Here is a 26058-nt window from a genome sequence, read left to right as displayed (position 1 = left end):
CCACTGACCAAAGTGGGTTTTTAACCTCTCATGTTTGCTTTATGTAAACACACATCCATGGGATAAGACCATGACCTCTCACCTGTCTAAATAATTCACAACATTGGGACTCCTATACGTCTTCATGATCGTTATTTCATTAAAGGTTAGCTCCTTCCTCCTCACTCCTTGAAGATTTATTTTTTTTATTGCCACCTAAAATGACATTGAAAATCAGGAACTTGAGGGGTTGGTGGCACGAGACCACAAGGCACGTGGAGCGAGTGATTTTGCAATGACACAGCTGAGCTGTGCCAAACTGCCTTGTGATTAGGCACTGCAGTAATCAGGAACTGACATTCCAACAGCCCATTTCTCTGCTCCCTTGGGAGCCAGTTACAGGACACGTGGGGCCACTGACATTTTGCCTTGACCACTTGGTAACAACGGTGTCTCAGTTATCACCCACAAACCTCTGACCGCGCTCTCTGCTGCTTTGTTTGGGACTCAGAAGAAGGAATCCATGCCTTAATACTCTGTGGATGCATCTTGTGATATGGGCAGGGCTTAGGGCTTTCAAGGACGCCTTGCAGATCTCTCCCTACGTGCAGTTCCCTAGTGCAGCACTGCAGGTGGCTAAGGAACTGCCAGGAACTTTCAGATGGATTTGCTGGCAGCCAGAAATGAGAATTCAGGACTCTGAAGCTGTAGCCCCAAAGAGCAGTGAGGTGCTCGCAGGCACCACCTTTGTTTTAGCAATGGAGAGCGAGTGAGCGCGTCCTTCTCTGAAAGGAACCGCTGCCCTCCGTGCCTTCCTTCCGGCAGCTGAGGAGGACAGAGTCCCAAATGTGTTCTGTGGGCTGGCACCAGTCTGTGCTTCTTGTGCCTTTTCAGCACAGCTCTGCCCAAAGCTCCAGCCACAGCTCACACCAGAGGGGAAAGCCCTCGAGTGCAGCAGAGCCTGCAGGGGCTGTTGACATTTACCTCTCCTCCTGTGGCACTGTCGAGTGCTCTGTAAACATGCCCAAAAGTCCTAGAAAAAAAACAGAAGCAGAGAAAGGAGAAGCTGTTTAGATCTTGCAGTGAAAGCCAGCCCACACAGGAGATCTCTGCTGCAAGTGTCAAAACCTGCAGGATGCAGGAGGGCTCTGCCAGAAGGGAGATGATGCATTTTCCTCTCAAGTGCATGGGCACTGGGCCTGTTCCTGAAGCACTGCGGTCCAATTTCTAAAGGGAGTTTAGTCTTTCCTCTTGGGTTTCACTGTCTAAACAGTGTGGTTCCTATCCTGACCACAGAGTGTTTCCCTCTTCAAACCAGGGGAAAGAATTGTTCCTGGGAACTGTGGGAACTGTTATCTCACAGCTTTGATAGGGCATAAGTTGCTTTTTCAGGCAAGCAAGTTACTTCTCTTTTCATTAGTGTGCCAGTATGATTTTGAGACACACAAAAAATGCTAAAGAAATTAACACAGAGCTGTCCCACACTTGAGAGACAAGGAGACCTTCCAGGTCCTGTTGCTTGATGCAGGCAAGACCTCGGTAGCAAGGCATCTCTGACAATGCCTTCTGAGCCCACTCACAAATTCTGAGCAGCATTGAGAGACGGGACGATCTATCCCCAGTGTGTGATCATCTTTGCAGCTGTCCTGACTTCACGCTGCATAGACATTCCACCCCAAACACACCTGGCCCACGGTTGTGCAGGAGTAACTGCTGTTGGACTCACCCGCTGCCAATATAATTCAGATGTGTGTATTTCATCAGGGGATTTTCAGTGGTGTTCACCATTCTCCCTGAGGGAAACAAAATGCAAGATGCTGACTTTAAAGCAGAGATCCCAGCTTCCAGGAGATACAAAAGGCAGCCCCAGCGCCTGGAGCTCTGAGCCCTTTGTGGTCGGCTGGGTAGCAACAACCACAACCAGGCAGACAGCCCTGCAGCACAGGTGGCCAGCACAGAGACTGATTTGTACAGTCTTTTGAAGAGTTCTCTTGACAGGAAACAAAGCACAGGGACATACAATCCCAGGAGAGGAGGACATCTTCCCCACCTTTCAGCAGTTTGCCAAAGGAATGCCTTCCCATTTGTAAACCAGAGCAGCTCCAGCTGTAACCGATCCTGACGGGGCTTTCAGCATCAGGACCCTGACCTGTTTGTGAGCAGGCTGAGCTCAAAGATGCCCCTCTCCCAGCTAAGGAAGGCTCCAGCCTCTGCAGTCCCTCCAGCCCTCAGGGACAGGGCAGCGACCACAACAAGGCTGGCAAAGCCCCAGCATGAGCACTGACAGGCACTGATGGGAAGAAGCCAGAGTGAGCCTGAGCCCCAGACAAGCTGTTGCCCCCATTCAGGACACAACAGGATGGGCTTTGAGATCAGCCACACCGAGGCACACATCAGTGCCCTTTTTGTCCCAACAGGTGATGGCAGACACAGAATCCACTGGGCTCTGGTCTCAGCCCCACCAGGTCTCTTATCTGAGAGCACAGCACTGGCAGCTGTTACGGGCAAGAAGCAGATTCATTGGGTTGTGCTGCAGAATCACAAAGGGCTTGATGTGTTTTCCTAGAGACTGATCTGAGCAGGGCCTGGGCCAATGGGTAGGATTCTAACAGTCATGGCAAAGAGTGGGAATCAGGTATGGAAAAGTGCCATGCATCTGAGGGATATACCATGGCTGGGCTGGAGGCTCTCTCCTGAGAAATGCCTGCAGTACAGTTTTATCTGATCACGCCACTTGGATGTGTCTCCTGGGCACATCTTGATAAGCATAAAACTAGAAGATTAAATAAAGTTTGTTATCAAAGTCTCTGTTTTTCCTATGGCGGCACATGGAAAATACCTTGTGCTCTCTATTTGTCCTGTAACCTGATGTTCTTTCAAAGTAGTTCTTATTGACAAAAAGATAGCATTCTCATGAAAATAAACTGCAGGTGTAGTAGTGGTAACAGTAACAGTCATAAAATGACATCAGTAAAACGTGGGGTAGAAGGCCTCCTTCGGGATGGAGAAAAACACAACAAAAAACCCCCACCAAAAATGAACAACAGAAAAGCAATCCCACCCCACCCCCCCACCCCCAAAAAAAATGCCCAACCAAAAAGACAAAACTCCAAAATCAGTCCATTTCTGTGAAGTTTTTTTGCTGTGATGACTGGTTGCAAGTCAGGAGTCTAAGGAGAATTTAGGAAGCTAAAAATTCTGTTCAGTTTGGCCACTAGCACACAGGACTTGCCTAGATCATTTGCTTGGTCACAGCCTTCTGCTGATCCAAGAACAATCCCTGCTTCAGCCTTTAGCAGAGAGGGAAGCTCAGGCAAACCCAAGCCAGTCCCAGGTGCCCTCAGAGGCAGCAGGAACACCCAGAGCTCTCTCGCTGCCTCGGAGCACAGCACTGCCTCTGGGGAGTCCTAAATGGCCCTGTGACACCGAGCTCAGGAGGAGCATTTGGTACAGCTCTGCTGACACCTGCACACAACACACTGTCCCTCAGATAAGAAACACCCCAGACGTACCCAGCAGCTCCAGGTACTCCTCCTCAATCTCCTGTTCCCAGGATGTGCCCCAGCCTGAGTTCCCAGGTTTCACAGAAGGGCTTCCTCGAGGTGATGCTGCTGCAGCAGCAGGTTCAGCGCCCATGATGTGCAGGACCTGGAGCATTTCTGGTGGGCACTGTTCCTGTGCCTCACTCCAAACTTGGGGTTCTTCATTGCCACACATTCCCTGCAAGTCTTCGCAGGCTGCCCGGTGAGATGTCAACACTTGCACCTCAAGTCAAACAGAACAAAGCAGTCAGACACTACAGCTTGTCCCTGTCAGCCAGGAGTCATCGACTGTGAGGAAAGGCAAAGAACAGACTGACAGGGGATACAACAGCTTGTTTCAATCCTCCATCTGGGTCACCAAGTTCCACTGTAAAAACACCTCAAGAAAAAAGGAGAGCAGGAACAGGCCAGCAGGAATCAATTTGGATGACTGCTGGCCAAAAGGCCAAAAGACAAGTTTCACTGTCCAGGGCAGATGTTGAGATTCAGCACACCAGGAAATGTCCTTCAGAGTGACTGTGATACACACACTACAGCAGCATGGCACTCAGAGGCATGGCCCCACTCCCTGCTGCTCTGCACTGGAAAGGCAAGAAGGGCAGAAACCACCAGACTGGTGACTGCAGTGGCTGCATCCCTCTTTCACTCACTTGGTTTTGCAGAGACTGACGGAAGTGATTAAGTTTCTCTCTGATGATTTTCATTTCTTCCTCCAGCTGCCTATGCCTTGCCTTGATCATACTGTGAGCTGTCTGAAGCTCTGCATCCAGCTGTTCCTTCATGTTCTCTAATAAACAAAAGAGAGGACATTTCATGAGTGGAGTGGCTGCCACTCTTTCACTCACCTGGTTTTGATGATTGCCCCTCTGCTGATGGAGATTCTCCTCTTGAATTCTTCCCATGTCTTCCTTGTTCTTTCTCTTCACTGCCATGATGTCACTCTGAGCTTCGGGCAGCTCTGCTTGTGGCTCTGCCTTGATGTTCTGTACACACAAAAGCAGAGCAAGGGACTGAGAGCTGCCATCAGGCTCAGCTTTTTTCCTCTTGCAGCCTCAAAATCACATTTATTCAGCCCCTTCTTTCTGCTTCCCTCCCCACATCTGCCTCCATTGCAAACCTCCTGTCCCAGGGCTGATCACTGCAGATTGCAAGGCTCTGTGCTTCCATTGCCTGTGGGACTCCTGGCCTCCTCAGTCCCAAGAGCTCTGGTTTATGCCCCTCTCCCTGCCCTTCCCTCTGTGGCCTGGCCAGTCAGGCTTACCTGGCCATTCTCCTGTGGCTCTTCCACCTGCTGCCTGAGCTGCTCTTCCTGCCCTCGGGCTGGGAACAGCTCTCCCTGAGTCTGGCATGGCAGCTCAGATGAGGCAGTGTGCTCCTGCTCTTTCTCTAGAAGCACCTGCACGGAAAGCAAGAGAAGATGGGTTTCAACTTCCCATACGCCCTTTGTGGGCCAAGACTCACAGACTGCTGGGCTCACACGTTCCCAAAGCACTGTGCTGCTGCTCTCCTGGGTCGTTCTCTGCCCGAGGGGAGGCACAGATTCCAAAGTGACCCTGGCCCTACAATCAGGGGCCATCTGGGACTGAAGCTCCAGCAGCCTCTCAGGCAGCTGACAGGGAAGGGGTGGCATTTCTCAAGGGTCTGGTGAGGGCCTCCCTCTGCTTCCGCCGTGTCCTGTTTGTCTTTCAGTAGTGACTGACTCCCCGCCCTGTGCCACAGCTCCATCCTGGCTCTGCAGGGACTTCCTGGGTGAGCTCACTCCTTGTGAGAGACACTTCTGGAGTTCACCTTCTCTTCAGGCCTGCACCAGCATTCCTCCTTCCTGACATCCACACTCTTGTTAGAAAACCGGGTCATTCAGGAGATAAGGATGCATGCAAAGGTCTCTGATGGAAGTCAGAGAACCTCTATGGCCACCTCAGTATATGGAGGAGGACCAAGGTGTTTCTTCTCCCTCTTTTGTCAACGGAGAATTCTGACCAGCAGTAACAGAGTTTCTCATAAGGCCCCGTTAACGAATGCACTTACACAGCCCTGGGGATGCCAGTGAAGGAAACCATGTGCCATGTATGGCATGGCATGTATGACCAGAGTCACCAGACCCCAGCTACAGCATGGGATAGTTCCATTCCCTTAAGACATGCAAAAATTTAAAGGACAAATGAAGGCTTCAGGTGAGAAAAGGCTGGAGTAGGAAAACATGAGGGGAAAAAACAACCATCTCTGGAGGGGGAAACATCTCTGCCTGCTCAGGATCAGTCAATGGAACTTGTCTCTAATTCTCTCCTGAAGGGATGCATCTTCCACTGCTTTGGAGCAGAGCCAGGAAGATTAAAATCGATAGATAGACAGATCTCACTTTTATCATCTCTCTTTACTGTGCTGTAGTATTTACATTCTTTGAATGGAGAGAGATATAATTCTCTCTCCTAGGTTTTTTTTAAGGGAAGAGAGTGAGAAACTCATAGAAGGAGAGAAAACAATTATTATCTCTACTTGCTGTTCTTGTTTTTTAGTACATGAAGAATGTGTTATAGTGATTGTTTACTGAAAGTGATTTGTTAATTGGATTTTAGTGATAGTTGTTTAGACTGATTAGATAATTAGATAAAAGGCTGTGTGGAGACAGTCACGAGTTTTTCTTTCGTATGCTTTTAGTATAATATCTCTTACTTATAGTTTTAATATAGTACTAGTGTAATATAACATTGCTTAATAAAGCATTTGTTTAAACTTCTAAATCATAGAGTGAAAGCACATTTTTCGCCACGTGGGGGTCACCCTGAATCAATCCTGTCCTTTCTGTCGCTACACACATCAGCACTCGGCAGCAGTGCCCCAACCAGCAGCCATCCTGAACTTGCTCTCCTGTTGCTTCAGTAACCCACACTCTTGGGGAATCTGGAGCATGTCGGTCCTTAAGGAATGCAATCAGACCCAGAGCATTGCACTGGGAACGGCTCTCTTTGTGCATCTGTGCTCAGGCAAGTTCTTTGCTTGGACTCGCCCACACTGATGGTGCTGAAGTGGCTGGAATCAGAAATGCAGCCCAGCCCCTCCCAGCTCCTCTAATCTCTGAGCACCAGCTGGAATGCAAGGGCATTGATTTCCTACTCAGTTCCCAAACACAACACACACTGATTCCCTGGGCAGCCAAAAGACACGGGAGCCGTTTACTTGAAAAGGATGGGCAAGCCCTACTGGCTGGTCTGGCACCAGAACAGCTCGTTCTGCACCAACATCCCTGCCCCAAACGATGTGTTCTTGTGCAAAAATACTGCATTGTCCAGAACTGCCCCCTTGAAAACTGAAATTCTAGCAGAATTTCTGCCAGTGCTGTAAAAGGGTAGGAAAGACTGAGAAAAAAGCTCCCTTGCTCCCTGGAGAAGGAGAAATTGCACAAGGCTTCTCCTTCTAGCAAACAAACAAATCAACAAAATATGAAAGCGTTACCCACACCAGTGTCTAAAGCACTTGGATGCAGTGAAGGGATGTTTGGCAGGCAAACAGCCCTCGTGCTGAGCATTGGCTCTATGGATCCAAGGCAGGGATCAATGGCAGTCTGCCTGAAGGTCCCTCATGAGCCCCCATTGTCCAGGCTAAAGCTCCCTCAGCACCTCCTCCCTGGCCTTGTGCTGCACCCCTTGCCCAGCTCCCCTGTCCCTCTGTGCCCACGCTGCAGCCCCTCCATGACTTTCTGCTTCCCAGGGCCCACAGCTGCACACAGCACTCCAGCTGTGGCCGCAGCGCTGCCCAGCACAGGGCCACGCTCCCTGCCCTGCTCCTGCTGCCCCACTGCTGCTGGCACAGCCACCGTGCCCTTGGCCTTCTGGGCCCCCTGGCCCCACGCTGCCTCATCTCCAGCTGCTCACGGCCGCCAGCCCTGCGTCCTTTGGGCCCACGCAGCTCCCCAGCCACAAAGGTGCCCATTGCACTTCAGATACAGCAGGCACCGTTGCAAGATGGCCTTCCTGTTCTACCACCTCATGTTCCAAGTAGATATCATCAAGTTTGATAGGAATAGCATTCTAAGTCCCTCTCTTTAAATTAAAATGATCTAATTCAACTGTACAGGAAATTGCTCTTCATTAAATTTTCCCTATCTGCTGTCGGCAAGCATCGTTCTCTTTTCAAAACTAGGTTTTTAGTTCTTCAAACTCTGAGAAGGAAATTTAAAAATATCTATCTCTGCCTTTATTATTTTTGTTACAGGCATGAATAGGGTTTTTCTTTCGGCCTTCCTAGCTGGCCCTCTACAGTCTACTGCTACTGGCCAAGCTCTCAGCTTGCTCTACAAGTCTTAAACACCAGGAACATGAAATGTTCCTTTCTCACTCACCTCAGGATCTTCAGCGCTGCTGAATACACGCTTCAGGTGTCCTGTAGTGGGAAGGGAAAATGAACCAGATGCTGTCAGAAAACTGCCTGGGCTGCTGAATCCCACAGAACAAGTCAGCCCAAACAGAGATGATTTCCCATTTCACAACATCCCTCCAGGAGACACATCTCTTTCACACAGCCAGCAAGAGACCAGGACAATATTCTTGGTTGTGCCTACACTGCAGCCAGTTTAGCCAGGAAATGAATACAAATATGATCAAGCAAATGCAAAGTGTTTTTAGCACTCAATGCTCCTGTTCTACCAAACACATAAGACAGCTTCTGAAATCTTCTCCTTCAGGTACTCTTTTTTTTTCACTCAGTGTCATGCACTGATTCTGATTAACTTGCAGGAAACCGTTGCCCAGAAAAGCTTCCCAAAAATCCCCCAGAGGTGGCACAGTTCTATTGTGGAAAAGCACAGCAGCACTTCCTTTCAAAGGGAACAACTATTTTAGCATTTAGTAAAAGGTCAAGTTAGTCAAATCCTTTCATGACAAAATTTAAAAAGAAAGAAGCTTTCTCGGAATTCTGGGAACAACTGCAGAGTTTTTGGAAAGTCTTAAAGAAGGTCTGCCAGTCTACATTTTCAAAGGTGTCTTGCTTCTCCCAGCAACCTGAGGAAATGACAGACTCTGCTGCCACAGACTCTCCCGTGCAGGGAACGCAAGCCCTGCAGGTTCCCCTGCAAATGCTGCCCCTGTGGCTACAGACACCCCCTTTTTAGCTGAACCTCTTGACAGGAGCTTTACCAAAGCAGAGGCATCCTAATGCTCTTTCTGTTTCAAAATCAGAAACTCAGCCCCCAAGAAAGAGCAGGAAGACATACAAAAGCCAGGTTAGGTTACACCCTAAGCTAAGCAGAAGGGAAGCCTCTACTTACGTGCAAAATTTGTGAAATAATAAATGGAATAAGTAATGCCATATGCAGCAAAAGCTGCAGTGGCCAGATGGTTAATTATTGGCATATCTGCAATTTTTCTAAACGCTAAAAATACAAGCCTCTTGTCAGTGGGCAGCTGCCTACTGACAGATGCTTTGACCAGGAAGGTTCTCCTGATCTGAGCAAGGCCTAGGGCTGCTCTGACACTCAGGCCTTCCGTGCACCAAGGCAACCTTCTGATGCCACTATGACGACGGCGCAACCATGCCCTGACATCACAAAGGGACAGCTCTGTGTTGGTCTTTATGCAAAGCAATAACCAACCTTCCCTACAGAAAACACAAAAGAGCCTGGGAAATTCTCATCTGTCACAAAGCACCGAAAATTCCCCTCATGGGCCAAACCCTGTTGTTCAGGGGATCCAAGAGGAACTCCAGGAGTGCCCCAAGCACCTACAGCCTGTACCCCAACTGAGCACTCGGATGGGACACAAGCAAAGGAAACCAGACCAAGATAATGGCCCACAGCTTTGCACGTGTGAGAAATGACTCTCACTTTTAAAATTGTAAAGGTTTAGTAAACCTTAACAAAGGACTGAATAAGGAAAAGTCGCATCATTGGGAGTCTCTGTGACTAGCAGCCATGTGCTCATCTGCAAAAAGGATGCTCTGCCTTTTATACCCTCAGCCCCTCCAAAAGTTTTTCCAGTCAACTCTTTCTCTGCTGCCCATGGGTGGAGATTACTTTCCTGCATCCCGACTGGAGGTCAGGTGTTGTTACACCCTGCCTGCTGGTCACAAGCCAGCCCTCCCCAAATGCCCTGACTGCCCAGGCTGTTACAAGGGGGACGGGAAAGAGGACTATGGGAGGATATATTACAATATAATCACTACTCATGTGAACATCCACATAACATCTGCTTCTTAATTGTCAGAGCCAACCATTGCATTACTTGTCCAGAACACACAGAACCAGGAGAGAAGCCACTGTTGGCATCACAGCTGAAATGTTTCCTAACAAATCTCCCCACATATTTGCACCTTTATTGGACATGCCCAGGGCTCCGGTGCGGGTACATCTCTGCCTCTCTTCCCCTTTGGCAGCAGTGGAACTGGCAGCATCTGCCCGCCAGCAGCAGCTGCTCCCAGCTGGGAACGCCACTGGCGGCGCTGATTTCCAGAGGCTTCTGTGTGCCAGGGGAAGCCAAGGCAGGAGCGGGTTGAACGGTGCTGGCGCTGCTGCTGCTCTGTGCCAGAGAGCCCCGGCTGGGCAGGGCACGGTGCCCACTGCGCTGCGGGCTCCTTCTCCTGCCACAGCTGGGCACACCTGGCAACAAGGCATGACAACCTGTGGGCAAGCCAAGGGGTTTCTGGGGCTGCACTGCTCTGCACACACCCAGCACACCTGCAGCACACAATTTTAACCCTCAAACAGGTAAACCAAAGGAAAACAACTGGAAAAGATTACATTTTCACCATTCTTACCTGCTCAACAGAAGTCTTCAAAATGAACGTTACCAAGCAAGGCCCAATTCCTGCTGCCAGCTCAGGGTTAGAAGAGAGGCAATCCTTGATCTCAGCACTGGATGTGTGGGGAATCACTTCCCTAACACGTGCACACCCAGCAATCTCACTTACTAGTTTGTATCCATGGATCTAAGACATATTCAATACTTTGCTGAAACTCACAGGCTAAATATTCCCCCAAATGATTTCATTTATTGATTGATACTTATTGACTTCTTGATACTTAAATCACTTCTCCGAATTTACTGACAAGAGAACAGGAGTGTCCTGTAGGTCCCTACTGGTCATTGCCCCAGGTTCAGGAGGAGACCCATGCAGAAAATAAGCCAGGACAAAACTGGGCTTGCAAAGCAAATTCTTTCTATTTGTTGCAGTAGCAAATAATACATACCAAGCCCTGGATTCCTAAAAATCTGCTGAGCAGGAGAAGGAGGTGGAGCGTGGTGCTCGGCAGCAGGGGCAGGTGGGCAGTGCACTTTCAGGACATCCCCTGGAGCAAAACCACGTGCATCTCATCCTTCTCACCCTTCCAGCTCAGAACCAGGCCTGGGATCTCCTGCTCAGGAGTGGAATTTCCCAGTTACAGCATCGGCTCACCCATGGCTGGTGTGTGAGATGAGGCCATGAATCCAGGATTTAAAAGAACTGGAAGATTTAAAATTTTAGCAAGATTTAGTTAGGGGGAAAGAGTATAGCAAGAAGAGTAGAAATAAGAAGGGATAATTAATTTTTATCAGATAAGGTAGTTAAGGCTAGGGTAATATGTCACTTGCCTGTCTTTACTATGTTTAAAGAAGCGGGATGGGATGCGGATTTCTTTGTGACAAAGAAGAGGAGCGTAGCCTGCACCTGGGCCCCGAAACTACAACTATAGCCAAGGGGTGTGAAAGCCTGCCAACACATCATAAGGAAAGAGGTCAAATTGAGGAAGACGTCTTGGCCTTCATCAGAAGGAGACCATTCCCCACTTTAAAACCCACCAATCCATTTGAAGTGAAAGACTGCAGAAATGTGAAGGAACTTTGGACTCAATTATAATACATTTTAATTCAAAGGAGGGTAGGCAGTGTTATCTAATGAATATGTGTTAGGTTTTTTGGGATTTATATGAATGTGTAAGATATTTTAGATGAGTAGAGATGAGAGAGAGAGCCAGTGGTTCTTCACGCATGTCTTTAGGAGACAACTCCTCGTGTGCCTGGCTGTAATAAACACACCACCTCCTACCTTTAACTGTGGGGAGTTCTATTCCACACCTCATTTGCTGACCGCGGCAGGAACGCTTCCCTGCTCCAGCAAGAACATCCGGGCTCTGGACGTCTCTGGGCGCTGCCAGGACATTCCTTTCCTGGAGGCACCTCCGCTCTCGGCTGCTCCTCGTGGGGGACAGACAAGACTGCTGGCACTGTGGAGAAAGGAACCTTTAACTCTGTATAAAGTAACCCGTAAGGCGTATGCAGGGGAAGGGCTGTTCACAAGTCACACAGAGATGTCCTGTGCACGACGTACGCCTGTGCAGTTTGGGCTTGGGTCTGGCTGATGGCAGAAAGGATTTGCTGTGTCAATAAGGACCTGCTAGGAATTCTGGGGGTGAATTGAGCAAATCCTGTTTTATTGCTGCTGTTTTTCCTTCGTGTTGTAGTTGTGGTTGTATTTTCAGTGTGTGAATGTTTGAGGAAGATGATGTGGGTGGATGCCGATGTGGTGTATGGTGTGTGTTGTGTTGAGAAGAGTGAGCTCTCTGTCCCCTCATAAAGAGATATTCCCTTCCCGGTGAGCCTGTGTGTGTGGACTTTCTAGTTGCAGGGATTGGTACTCCCTGTGACACCTGGTGCTTGGGTATACAGGGGGGTTGAGTGGTTTTTCTCCCACACTGTGGTCATTTGGGACTGCACGGTTGTGTTTGGGGAGATTTCAGGATTTTGTTTTCAACAAGTGCAGCAATTTATGCAGAAAACTACAGTGTGGTGATTTATTATGCTGAACTATGGCAGTTCCTTTCTACTGCCCCCCTCTCCGAGCATTTACAGTCTCCTGCCACGAGGAGGACACTCTCTTGCCTCCCCTGGACATCCTCTTTCCTTTCCTGGACACTCCCTTTCTCTCCTGGAGCTGTTCTCCATTAAAGCTGTGGGACTTTGGTCCCGGGAAGAGAGAGCGCCTCTCATCTTTTGCTTTTGTCCTTGTCAGTGTCACTGGGCCCAGAGCTCGCCAAACTGATCCCCCACCAGATGAAAACTGACAAATGGTCCCATATACACAGCTCAAAAATTGGCCACATTTTTGATGGACTGGGGTGTTCGCCACATTTTGGAATTCCCTATTCCTACACAGGTCAGGCAATTGTTGAAAGGACGCACCACACTCTAAAACCATTCTACAACAAGAAAATGGGGAGTGGCCCAAGCAACACCCCAGATGAGGTTGAGCAAAGCTTTATATGTCTTTATGTTTTTAATAGCTCATTTGCAGGAACGAATCCTCCAATTTTTAGGCACTTTTCAAACAGCACACAGGAAAAATTGAAAGAAAATCCTTCAGTTTTGATCAGAAACCTTGAGTTAGGACAAACTGAAGGACCATTTCCACTAATCACTTGGGGCAAAGGGTATGCTTGTATTTGCACAGGTGCCGGACCTAAGTGGGTCCTGGTGAAGGATGTGAAACCGTCTCATACACAAGAGCACACCGACAATTCCACCAGCAGGGAAACGAGCACGCAGACGTGAGCCGCACGGAGAAGCTACGGTGCATGCCAGACGTTCCCCGGTCAACCTGTGAAAGCTACAATTCTGGAGTTTGATGTTGATTTTTGGACTGGGAAAATGGTTTGTATCATAGAGCTCTTTCAGCAAAAGCGTGGTGTCCATTGTGTTCCAAAGAATTCTAAGATATCCAAATTTGTAAAAATTGAAGGTTAGAGGGACAGTTTAGTGCCCTATAGTTGGCCAGTCCCTGAACAAGCGCTAAAAGATTTGCTTGAGAACTGAAATAGATGGGGAAGCTTTTGCCAAAAAACAGCTGAACAGGAACATGGAGCTTGATCATATGATATACTGGAACTTGTTGGTTTTGCTTGCTTGCTTTTGCATGCATACATGCCTGTAGATCAACCAAAAACGAAGGTTTGCCTTGCTTTAGCCAAGTCAGCAGGCTCAGACACCGTGTGTTTGACCCATTTCAGCCCAGACAAATCCTTTGCAACACGTCTGGTTGGTGTGCCTGTGCCAGCCAAGGAGCAGCCAATACCCAATCATGACAAATATTGGTGTGAGGCTGCCAACGAGACCAATCCCATAACCAGCTGACATCACTGGGCCCCTGATCTTCTTAAAGCACTTTCTGAACCTCAAGAATTGGAATTCTTGGTTCATTGGTGATGGAATTTTGTGCTGAGTTTCAGTACCAGGGAGATCCACAGTTGAATGTTACTCCCCATCATCCTGAGGACAGATACTCCAGTTTGTGGTGCAATTGCAGTACCCCAGTGCCCCCTAAGGGTGAAACTGCTGACGAGTAGATGACCTAGATGAGTCCCCACATCAATTAGCAACAGAATATTGGCTCATTTGTGGAGACAGAGCCTGGCAGGACATTCCCTCAAAAATTAAAGGTGGCCCATGTAGCATCAGACAACTCACTGTGATAGCACCTAACGTTAAAAAAGCCATCAAGAGAAAACACAGAGAAAAAAGATTTGCCCACCATTATAAAGAAAACTGTAATAGCAATTTCAGACCCTAGGGCCCTGCAAAATGAGGCACATTGAATTTATTTCTACATCAACTTGCCTTGGGTGAGGCATTGAAACCATGACACCGATTGGGGTGTTGGCTGAAGAAAGAAGACAGTGCTACTTCCATTGCAATTAGTGACATGAGGACTGATGTTAGTGCTGTCAGACATGCAACCTTACAGAACAGAGCAGCAATTGATTTCCTTAGCAGCCATTCCATGTGTTCAGTGTCACCCCCATGTTCAACACTGTCACTGTCAGCTTTGACAGCTTTTGGACTGTGTTTGAGAAGTCAGTTTTTTCTGACTGTTGAAGGGCTTTGGGGCCCAGAGTTCTTGTTAGGAACAAGGGATTAAGTGTGTGAGCCATGGAGTTGTTGGACCAGGTGTTTTGTCTAAGTGGTGAGAAGGGTTTCTTCCTTTCTGTTTCTCTTTCAAGGGGAATATTAATGTTGCCCCTGAGTCCTCAGGAGGGGAGCCTGTGGACAGAGCTGCAGCAGAGGGAGCTTTGCCTGGCACCGAGAGCTGTGGGAACAATCCCCAGGAGCCCGAGGAGCCTGGTAAGGACAGAGCCCCCACTGGTTTAGAGAGGGCTGAGATGGCTGCTCTGAGCCTGCCTCTGGCAGGCTCGGAGATGAGAAGACTTGAGTTCCTGTCTGCAGCCTTGGTGCTTCCTGGTGCCTTGAGTTCAAATCCTGCACTGGCACAGCCTGCCTGAGCCCTGCCCTCCACGCTTCTCCAGAGGCTCTGACACTGAGTCCTCTGAGGGAATCCACAAAATTAGAGAGTTTTGGGAAAGCTGCAAAGGCAGGTCTCAGATACAGCAGAACTGTGATTAGAGCCAAGCAGCAGCCGTCAGATAGGTCAGCAGAAAACTTATTTAAACTGCAGAAAAGCAAGGACAAATAGAACAATGGTCTGTGTATTAACGCTGGTCTAGAATAAATCTCCAAGCTACAGAAAAGTTTATCTAGCAAGATATTGGGAAGGTTGAAGCTTAATAATGCAGCTCACTGCATTGTGTTTTAAGGCTTACAAGTAGGTATTGTCTTCGAAATAAACAAGCACTGTTTTAACCAAAGGTACCTGTGCTTATAGTGATTGGATAGAACTACTGTCAATATGCTTTTGCTTTGTGTGATTGGTCAAAAAACTTTTAAAGTAAGTTTTAACATTAATTTCTTTGTCTGCTGCCTGGGATGTGAGCTGCTGGCATCTTCCCATTGTCATAACCACGTAATGAGAGTGATGCTGGAAAACAAACAGCTCGAGGCGCGTTCCTCAGCAGCCCCGGCCCGCTCGGGATTTCTACATAGCCCCTGCCAGCGTCAAATGGCACGGCTTGATTTGCAGGGCAGACAGTCTTAAACATCTGCAATATCCTATCAGAGTCCTAGTTTGGCTTCATTCAAAGAAAGAGGAGAGTGCACCTAACACTGACCACTTGTTAGGCAATATCTTCCACCTTGCCCTTGTACCCCTACAGAGAGGCTGTCTGCAAAATGCCCAGAACACCCTCCAAATCTGCAGCAAGGCCAGGAAAAGCAGGCAGAGAATCTTTCTGTTCTCAAGGTCCCCCTTCCTAGGCGACTTGACCCTTTCTACCTGATTCTCACTTGAGATCTACCCATGATAGAGCATTGCAGGAAAACACTTTAAAGGGTCATTAACCAGAACCTGCTTGGAAAGCAAGGGTAGAAACTCTTTCCCTCCCTGATGGGATGCGGGCTGGCAACTGCTGCTCTGAAGATGTGCAGCTGCTCCTGTCTGGAGAGGCCATGGAAGGGCTGTGATGGTCTACGGGAACCAGAGGAATGATGAGCTCAGGTTGGCATTTGAGCTTCATGGGAACAAGCAGAATGAAGAGCTCACAGTGGAGATGAAATTTGCCTGTGCCTGGCTCCTCCAGTGAAACCCCAAGAAGTCCAGATGAAGCAAACACCTTCTCCCAAGAAGCTAGGAAACCTCAGAGTCCTGAGCACCTGCACTTAGCCTGGAAAGGCCGGGAGGCAGCTCTAAATCCTCAGGTGAGGCAGCACTGAGGTCCTGGTATGAGAGCGCTGTGTAGCAGTGCTGTCCAGAGCCACTGCCAGGAAGTTCTGGGAGCTCCAGTCTATGAGATTCAGTTCTACAATTTGAAAGAGCAATGCAGGTCACACCATGCTTGGCTTGAGAGCCCTGCCCTTCACCCGTGCTGCTGCAGCAGGTGTGGGTGCACATGTGCACACACACACGTGCAGGTGAGGGGCAGCCTTCTGAGTGTCACTATGCCCAGCTGCTGGGGCCAGGTACCCTGCTCCAAGGCATCTACACTGTGCCCTAGACCACTGTCCCGCTAAGGCCACACAGGGACACTCCAGAAGGGGTCTGTGCTAGCCTGGGTACACCAAATAATACAGATAGCCCAGTTACACTGTCCTAGGAACAGCAATCCAGTGCAGAATGTTCTGGATGCCCAGCACTCAACCCTGTAGCCGACTTACAGTAGTCGTTGAACATCTCTGGTGCATCCAAGACCCGTTCTGGCTTTGAGGGAATATTTCTGCTATTCTTCCTGCTGGATCCAGGTGCCATTTTCTGACTGTAGAGCACTTTCAGCTTATTCTGACAGCCTGTGTGCAGGGGAACAGATTTGTTAACCTGAGTTAGTTTCCTCCCAGCTGCTCACCCAACTAGGAATCCCTTGGAGTGAAAATGAAGTCCTAAGAGAAACACTCACAAGCCTGCAGTGCACTAAAATCACTGGCAGTATGAACTGCTGAACAGGGGTGAGCTACAATTTCTTCATTCATGGAAACAAATTTGACAAACACTTGGGTTTTTGAATCCCAATATATTTAGTTGCAGTTTAAGCTAGAAAGTGCACAGAAGAGGGTTTGATGCTCTTACAGACTTCATGAAGGTTTGGAACCTGCAGTATAGGTGAACGTTCACTGACATCTTTTCATAAAAATCCTTTCTTTAGGATTTTTCCCCTTCTGAGAAGCTGTGGCCTCAGCAACAAAAGGTAAACAATGGTTATCTGCTGCTGGGGAATGCAACGGGTGGATGTGTGATTGGTCTCGGGTGGATGTTTGGATTTACTGACCACTCAAGGCAGAGCTAGGTCTCGCTCTCTGCTGAGACACAGCCCTTTGTTTATTCATTCTTTCTCTATTCTTAGCTTAGCTAGCTTCTGAGAACTTTCCTTCTATTTCTTTTAGTATAGTAATAATGTAATATATATCATAAAATTATAAATCCAGCCTTCTGAACATGAGGTCAAGATTCTCGTCTCTCTCGCCACCCTGAAGACCCTTGCAAGCCCTGTAACAGGTGACCAAGTGGCAGTCATAGCAACTCTCCTAAATAAATTCACTGTAACTGGTATGCCCTCCCTCGACCTCAGGAACCTTGAGAAAGGAGACTCCAGCCTGTACAGCTCTCAGAAACCAGTTGATTTCTCCTGTGACCACACACAGAGCCTCTGTGTTGCTGTTCCCCAGACCTGATCTCCCCTGCTGATTCAGCTCACACAGAGCCTGTATCACACCTTCTGGAGCATTCTGTGGTTTTCCTCTGAGGTGGAGGATTTTTGCCTCTTCTACATCAAAACCATTCAGATTCACTGCCCAGGCTTTCTGTTGCTCCTACAGAGACAAATCACCCTCAGTGCAATTCATTTAAAACAATTCCCACACTGCAATTTAAACAGACACCTAAGTCCCCTTCTCTTAGAATCTGAAGATGTTTGCCTGTGCTGCAAGGGTCAGTCACACAGAGGCAGGTCAAAGCATTTTTCCTCAGACTGTCATACATCGTCCTGGCTCACATTTTCACACAATGGCAAATTCAGTGTCATTGCCAGTGGGAAAAGCCACAGCCACAAAGCGACCAAATGCTTCACAAACAGATTTCAGAAGACAGTGTAAAACATTCCAGAAGTGTTCCCTGTGGAGACATTGTCCTAGAATAGCTACCACCAGCAGTTTCACTTTGCATAGGCTCACAGCTTTGTGTTTGTGTTGCCTGCTACATTTTAAAGCCTCATTAGTCAAAAGCCAAATTTTGCTACCAGAAGCAGCATAGGCTTCGAGTGCATGGCAGTCTCTACAGCTTCAGTCTCATCCTAGGCTCCTGAAGCCCAGAGCTGCAAGTAGTGATGGCTGGGACTTGTCAGTCCCGTCTGCCCACTTGATAGAACCTCTTGTTCACTGCTCTGTAAAGGGGCAGGAAGGAGTAGCGGTTGTTGAAGCAATTGTAACTTAGCAACATGCTCACCTTCTTGGTAGGGGAATCCGCAGCAGGGTCATTCTCTTTGCTTAGGAGGAAATTTGCCATCTCCATCTGCATGGTGCTGCGTTTGGGAATGTAGCGATCCCCCCCGGCCTTTGTGGGGTAGCTTTGAATTTTGGATCCAGATTTACCTGCATTCACATATGAAAAGATTGTCTTACAGCTATTTAAAAGCCTGCATTAGAGCTTTCACGGGAGCAAACCCAACACTCTTCCACATCACACCCACCAGACAAGTAGGACTCTGAGGTCTCACGCCACACAGTCACAACTAACTTATATTTTCCTCCCTGCCACCAAGTTGGTTAGGGACAGTGTGGTGCAACTCCTTGGGTCTAGTGCAACAATGCCAGAGTCCAGAGATAAGGGGAAGATACAAAAGCGCTCACAGGATGTAAAGCTGTCAGCTGACAGTCCCGCCCACACTCGTCCTAGCATACAGCTGTGCCAGCAAGGCTCAGCTGGGCGAACAGCAGCTCGCCAGCCCCAGTGCTCAGAGCTCTGCCCCTCATGCTGGCAAGGAGGTGGGTGGCTGTCAGGAGCACAGCCCACCTCCTCCTGCCTGAGCAGCAGCCGGTAGGGCAGCGTGGCAGGGAGCCCAGAGCCCCATGGCTACGGACAAGCAGCCTGGGCGAGGCTCCCGCACTCAACCTCTGCCGCCGGTGGCCGGCGCTCACCGGCTGTCGTGGACGGCGTCTTGCTGGAGCTGTGGGAGCGATTGCCCGGCTTCACGGGCCACACGCCGACGGGGCTGGGCCCGGGGCCGCTCTCCTTGGCCTTGCGCTGCCATGGCGCAGGCGGCGCGGTCGGGATCAGCGTGTCCAGCTTCAGCAGCCCGTGCAGGTCCGCCTCCAACAGGAACTGCGCCGTGGTCCTGCGGGCGGGCGGGCGGGCGGCGTTAGCCGTGCCCAGCGGCCGGGCTGAGCCTCCCCACCACCGGACCGTGCAAGCGCTGCGGCCGCTCCTGCCCGCCAACGCACACCGCCACTCTCCCCAGCCGCTCCTCGGGACACTCCGTCAGCCGATACGCCCTCCCTCCCTCCGCTCCTCGGGGGTCCTTGATCAGCCGGCACCTCTTCCAGCCACTCTTTGGGGCTCCCTCCGATAAGCGACATTCTCCCTTCCCCTGCCCGCCTCACCACAGCCTCCCCGCTCGGGACTGCGCCTGCAGGCCGCCTCTCCGGCCCTGTGGCACGCTCACCTCCGCGGCGCCGCCGCCGCTCGCCCGCCCCGCAGCATTTCAAACGGCGGGCGGACGGGGCCCCGCTGGGCCGCTTCACACCCAACGGCCGCGCACTGCCCGGCGACGGCCGCGCGACGCAACGCGATTGGCTGAGCCGCGGGACGGGGCGGAGCGCTCCGCGCATGAAGTGAGGGGGCGGGAGCGGAGGCGGGACCAGGTCTTGCTAAGGCGGGGCGATCCGCGCCGGGGGCGCGGCGCCGCAGGAGGGACCAGGCGGGGGCTCGGGGGGAGCAGGAGTTTATGGCGGGGTGGGGGCGGTCGTGGCTGCCCGCGGCTCCCAGCCGCTCATGAGCAGGTAGGACTGGTTGGCCATGTCGGTGCTGGACAGGCGGCCCCCAGAGTGCTCCGGCGGCGGGCCGGGCAGCACCTCCAGCAGGCAGGGCGGGACGGTCTCCTCTGGCGGCTGCTTTTCGAAGGCATGGCCTGGGGCGATATGGAGTGGACGGGGTAGGGGCTGCCATTTTAGCTGCCCCCGGGAGCAGCTGAGTCGCCCTGCCCACCCACTGGCCTGGCCGTGCTTGCTGCTTTCCTGGAGGAAGCTGCCCAGAGCACGGTGCAGCTCAGGAACGGGCGGCCGGAGTTTCGGCTTCATGTTGCTGGGTACGCAGGAAGGGGCATCGAATTTACCCTCAGACTTGAGGTGCCCTAATGCCCCATGCAAGGTGCCCAGGCTTGGTGCTGGACCCCCCCGCCTGCCCCCGGCACAGCCCTTACCTGTAGAGGGAGGGGAAGGTGCAACACAGCCCCAGGAGCGCTGTTGAGAAGAGCAGCGGCACCACCGTAACACTGGGGCTGAGCCAGCCTGCATCGGCGGAGGAATGCCGGAACTGTAGCCTTTCCCAGAGCCACCATCTCTGAGCCCCTCGCAGCCCCCTGCCCCGTGCCCCCCTCCCCATTTCCAGCACTGTCTGCCTCTTGCCCTCAGCCGTGAGGCTCCTGCGGCCGCAGCCTCCAGCCCTGCCCCTTACCCGCATCGGCCACGGCATCAACCACAACGGGTTTGGTCCCGGCGCTCCAGCTGCCCGGTACCACGGCCCGCTGGGCTGGGCCCGCACCTGCGCGGGGTAGCGGGAGCCTGGCCGCAGGTCCAGGACCTCTTTCCTCGCTGCTCGCGGAACCTGCAGGACCTGCGGGGCAGAGCCGAGCCGGAGGCATGGCTGCTGTGGGCTGGCACCAAGGGGCGGGTCCCGCTTGGCCCGAGCCCGCGCCTGCCGTGTGTCAGCAGCGGAGGGGGGCAGCGCTGCTCGGGCTTCCCTGGGCAGGCCTTGCCTTCCAGTCATGGCTTTTCTTCATGGCATAGCGGACCTGGTAGTCCAGCTGCTCTGCAGGCAGCTCCAGGGGCGGCAGCCACTGCACGCTCAGCCGGCCCTGCGACACTGTTGCCTGCACAAGCTGTGGGGCATCTGTGAGCATTGCTGGTGTTGGGGATAGGCATTCGTCGCTCCTGTGAAACGGGACATGGGACACTGTGTCCCCTGTGAGACAAGCAGGGGCTGCGGTGGCACTGGGACTCACCAGCCTGGTGCAGCCAAAAGGGCTCCTTGAAGTAGCTGAGTGTGGGCAGCATGTGGGTCCTGGTGACATTCACCAGGACAGAGATGGCACTGCCAGCCTTGGGCTGGAAAGTGCAGGCATAGGTGCCCTGTGCCCCCCTGCTTACCTCCTCGCACTGTTGCCATGCATCTTCCCTGTGGGAGGAGTGGGGAGCCAGTCAGTCTCACCAAAGCAAACCCACAGCCAGCATTCCTCCTGCTCTTCCCCAGGAAAGCTACTGCTGCTTGTAGTTGGAGGTGCAATGTGGTGAGGGGGTATGAGATTGGTGGTGGAAGGGCAGGACAGAGCAGGGCATGGGCAAGGGGCCCAGTGTGGGATATTGGGACACAGCAGGACCAGTGGTCTCTGGGATGTGCCTGCATGGGTGCCACCTGCCTGCCATGCCCCTTACCTTGTGCCAGCCCCGCTCGGAGGTGGCCGGTAGAGGAGCTGGTGGGAGCTGTGGGGCTCTGCAGGGTCCCAGCTCCACTCGCAGCGCTCGTGCCGCAGGTAAGGGGTTCTGCAGCACAGCCCGATGTCTCCTGGGCAGGGAGAGCCAGGACAGGGAGGGGGCTGCTTCCCCTTGGCCCCCCAAAACTTGGGAGTTACACCTTGCTACAACAGGACCCCCACCCCAGCAGCCCCAGGCGTGGGTGCCTCCCTGCTGTTGCTGCCAGCACCCTGCAGAGGGGATGGCTGCTCACCGGAGGAGTGGGGGGTCTCTGCAGCCAGAGCCTGTGACCAGGGCCCCCAGACGCCGTCCATGGAGGTACCGTCGGGCTTGCTGCACAGCTGGATGTGGTGCCTCATCCCTGGCTCCAGGCCCCGGAGCACCACCCAAGTGTTGGCCTGGACCAGCCTCTGCAGGAGAGGGGCCAAGCTGAGGAGCAACTGCAGGCTCCAAAGGCCCCTGCCCATCCCTGACACCTCCAAGGACCTGTCCCAGTGCTGCTCATTTCAGAGAGTGCTGCCTTGGTGGAGAGAAAAATCAATCTTCTGCCTTTCAGGGAGCTGAACGAGAAGGGACTCTTCACCATCCAACACCTGGCTGGGTCCCATTCAGAGGTCCTGCTTTGAAGCCTCCGTCAGGTTTGCTTGGCAGTTACCAGCGAGGTGAGAACATTGTTCTGAATTGTCCCCTATACTTCATACACGGTGTGTAGAGTAGGTATGTGCTTGTGTTGGAAAAGAAATGAAATTTAGCAAAATATTTAATTATAGTGAGTTGTGTGTGAACTGGTTTGTTAAAAAGTAGTTTTGTAGCCGTTGAAAAGTGTGTTGAGTTTTGTGTGTGTAACCTAGCAGGTAGTCTTAGGGATTTAATAAATAATTAAACTAGTGCAGGAAAGTAAGAATGCTAACGTGTCTGGAGGCAGCATACAATGCTCTTAGAATAAGATAAGCAGAGGATTAATGATCTTGTTTGTGAACCAAGGAATGTATCACAAGGGGTCTGTGACCAGGCAAGGGGAACGGGGAAACTGTTTCTTGGAGACTTTGTTATGAACCGCATGTATAAGAGGAAAGCGCCCACACGTGAATTTGGGGGCTCGGATTTTGGGACGTGAGTCCCCCAGTTCCCCGGGCCCTTAATAAAGCACCCACAAAACTTATCCGAGTTTTGTGTCATCTATCAATCGGGCAACAGTTTTCTGGCGACCGCGGCAGGACTCCAAGGGCTGCTGGGGCGGTTCGCGTCCCGATCCACTCCAAGCCGGCACCGAGCACTTCTCGGGGAGTAATCGGTCGTACCCGACACCCCGCGCCTGTTGGACAATTGCCAAGGTGAGCCCGAAGGTGCTTTATATTGGAAAAAGGTGATAATTGGATTTGGATTTGGTGGTTGGTAAAAAAGCCTAGGCTCCGGCCATAAGACGTCTAAGGACGCAGGGCCGGAACTCACCTCCTGTTTGTTTTAGGGAAGGACGGCGAGAAGGTATATTGGTTTAAGGTATATTGGTTTATTGGGATTAATAGTGGAATTAAAGGTTGTCATATGATGTCTTTTAAAACTTTTAAAACCTTAGTGCAAGCCAATGGTAAAATACCTGGAAATACACCATTAGGTTGTATATTGAAACGGTGGAAAAGTGAGGGGTATTATCAAGAATTGGATAAAAGCAAAATGATAGATTATTGTAATCATTGGTGGCCTGAATATGAGATTGGGGAAGTGGGATGGCCGGTGAATGGTACACTGGAATTGGGGATAATGGAATCTTTGATGCAATTTTTAAGGAGAAATGAGAAATGGGATGAAATACCATATTTGGATTTGTTTTTCGTTTTATATCGGAAAGAGGAATGGCAAAAGGAATGCGGTATTTTTGTTTTAGAAGTGAATGATGAAAGGGAGTGTGTGGGATGTAAAGAAAGAAAGGAGCGTAATTTGTATCCTTCAGTCAAGGAAGATTTGTCTTATTGTATAGCACCTCCGAGGGTTCCGGTTGCTCCTAATGTGCCCCCTGCTCCCTCTGCGGATATAGCTATAAAAACGGGATCTAGTGAGAGTGATAGTGATGGTGGTGATTTAGAAAAGAATGAGAGTGTTAAAGGAACTCTGTTAGCAGGGCGGACTCACAAGGGAAGGAAGGGGCAGAAGGGGCCACAGTTAATTGCGCCGTTAAGGGAAGCTGTGGGACCACAGGGAGAAAGGATACTTATAAAGGTGCCTTTCTCCCCCGGGGATTTGGTAATATGGAAGCAATCAGCGGGGAGTTATCGGGAGGATCCTGAAAGGGTGGCAAGGGTGGTTAAAATGGTAATAAAGACTCAGAATCCGGAGTGGAATGATTTACAGGTATTATTAGATACTATAATGGATTCCACGGAAAAGGAAATGGTTATTAGAGCCACTAGAGAAAAGGCTCGTGAGGAGATTCGGTTGAGACAACTAAATGAGACAGTTGATGAATTGGTACCAAGTGAGGAACCTAAGTGGGACCCAAACTCTACGGGAGGAATAAGGGCTGTAAAACGATATCAGGAATTGTTGGTGGAAGGAATTAGGACAGGAATACCTAAGACTATGAACTGGTCTAAGTTGTATTCGGTCAAGCAGGACAAGAATGAGTCTCCGTCTGCCTTTTTAGAACGATTAAAAGACATGGCTCGGAAGTTTACTAATTTAGATGTAGAGGATCAATCAGGAAAACTTCAATTGGCCTTGTTGTTTATGGGGGCAATCACAAGAGGATATTAGGAAAAAGTTACTAAAGCTGGAAGGAGAGGATACTAGAAGTTTGGATAAAATGCTGGAGGTAGCGTGGAAGGTATACAACAACAGGGAAAAAGAAACTGCAAAAAGACAACAAGCTAGTATTCTGGCTGTAATGCAACAGACAGGGGCAGGAGGAAGACCCATTAGGGGTCGAGGTCGGGGAGGAACTAATCGTGGACAGAGGGGGGTTGCCAAGAGGTCGGGGAGGATTTGGGTTTGCACCTAACATCGGGAGGTTGGATCCAAACCAGTGTGCGTTTTGACGACAATTGGGACACTGGAAAAATGAATGCCCGGTTAGAGGAGGTATGGGCATGGGAAACATGGGATTAAGGACAGGTCCAATGGGGAATGCTCCTGTGGGAGGATTCACAGGAGGACCAGCAGAAGTCGCTCAAGCACTAGTTTTGGGAAACTATCAGAATCAAAGCTGACTAGAAAAGGATTTAAGGGTAGTTTTAGAAATAGATGGAAAGGATCAAGAATTTATGGTAGACACTGGAGCTACTTATTCTGTACTCAATAGACAATTGGGACCTTTGAGTGACACAACGGTACAGGTGGTGGGGGCAACAGGGAAGCTAGAGGAACAACCATTTTTACAACCTTTAAATCTTAGGTTTGGGGGGAAGGAATTAGATCACCAATTTTTGTATATGCCAAACTGCCCCACACCCCTTCTTGGCAGAGACCTGTTGTCCCGACTTAATGCGAAAATAATATTTGAAGGGGGAAGGGTGAAATTGGAAATACCTGAGGAACAAATAGCAGGCATTTTTGTAATCAAGGAAGTGGATGCCTCTCCTATTCCAGAAGAAATTGAGCAGGCTGTAGTACCCTGGGTATGGGAGTCAGGGGTCCCCGGAAAATCTAAAGCTGTGCAGCCAGTAAAGGTGGAGCTAAAGGAAGGGGCCCGACCAGTGAGGATAAAGCAATACCCCTTGAAGCTTGAGGCAAGGAGGGGAGTAGCCCCGTTAATTAAACAATTTTTGGCTCAAGGAATATTACAGGAATGTGAATCGGAGTATAATACTCCAATTTTTCCAGTAAAGAAACCTAATGGTAAGTACCGTTTGGTACAGGACTTAAGGGCTATTAATGAAATAGTGAAAGACATACATCCAGTTGTTGCTAGTCCTTATACCTTGTTAACATCTGTATCGGAGGAGTTTAAATGGTTCTCAGTGATTGACCTTAAAGATGCCTTCTTCTGCATCCCACTGGCAGTAGAGAGTAGGAAATATTTTGCCTTTGAGTGGGAGAGTCCTGATTTTGGGAGAAAGAAGCAGCTTATGTGGACGAGACTCCCACAGGGATTTAAATGCTCCCCTACTATTTTTGGAAACCAACTGGCCAAGGAGCTGGAGGAATGGAAGATAACCCAGGTAACAATATCCCCATCCTTGTATGTAGTCCTGCAGTACGTGGACGACATTTTTCTGGCTACTAAGGAAAGGGAAATGTGCGTGGAATTAACAATTAAATTACTCAACATGCTTGGCCAAGCAGGGTATCAGGTTTCTAAGGAAAAAGCTCAATTGGTCAAAAATAGCGTTATTTACCTCGGTTGTGAGATCACACAAGGGCAGAGACATTTGGGAGTAAACCGAATAGAGGCAATATGTGCTATTCCTTTGCCTCGTAACCATCAGGAATTGAGATCTTGTCTAGGAATGGTGGGATGGTGTCGACTGTGGATCATGAATTTCGGTCTCCTAGCCAAGCCACTATATGAGGCCTTG

General features: G+C 50.3%; 1 protein-coding gene across 1 annotated transcript; it reads right to left on the bottom strand.

Moving 5' to 3' along the window:
* Positions 1-19801: 19801 nt before the first annotated feature.
* Positions 19802-25751, bottom strand: LOC131568148 (thrombopoietin receptor-like). Its single transcript, XM_058820068.1, is given in 10 exon segments — positions 19802-19986; positions 20068-20159; positions 20278-20451; positions 20513-20588; positions 20591-20690; positions 20833-20978; positions 21079-21251; positions 21509-21638; positions 21801-21957; positions 25698-25751. Coding segments are annotated over 10 exon segments (1287 nt in total).
* Positions 25752-26058: the final 307 nt, after the last annotated feature.

Source organism: Ammospiza caudacuta, chromosome 26, assembly GCF_027887145.1.
Source record: "Ammospiza caudacuta isolate bAmmCau1 chromosome 26, bAmmCau1.pri, whole genome shotgun sequence".
Classification (NCBI taxonomy): domain Eukaryota; kingdom Metazoa; phylum Chordata; class Aves; order Passeriformes; family Passerellidae; genus Ammospiza; species Ammospiza caudacuta.
The sequence above is the reverse complement of the archived record's forward strand: the minus strand, read 5'-3'. Positions and strand labels throughout refer to the sequence as shown.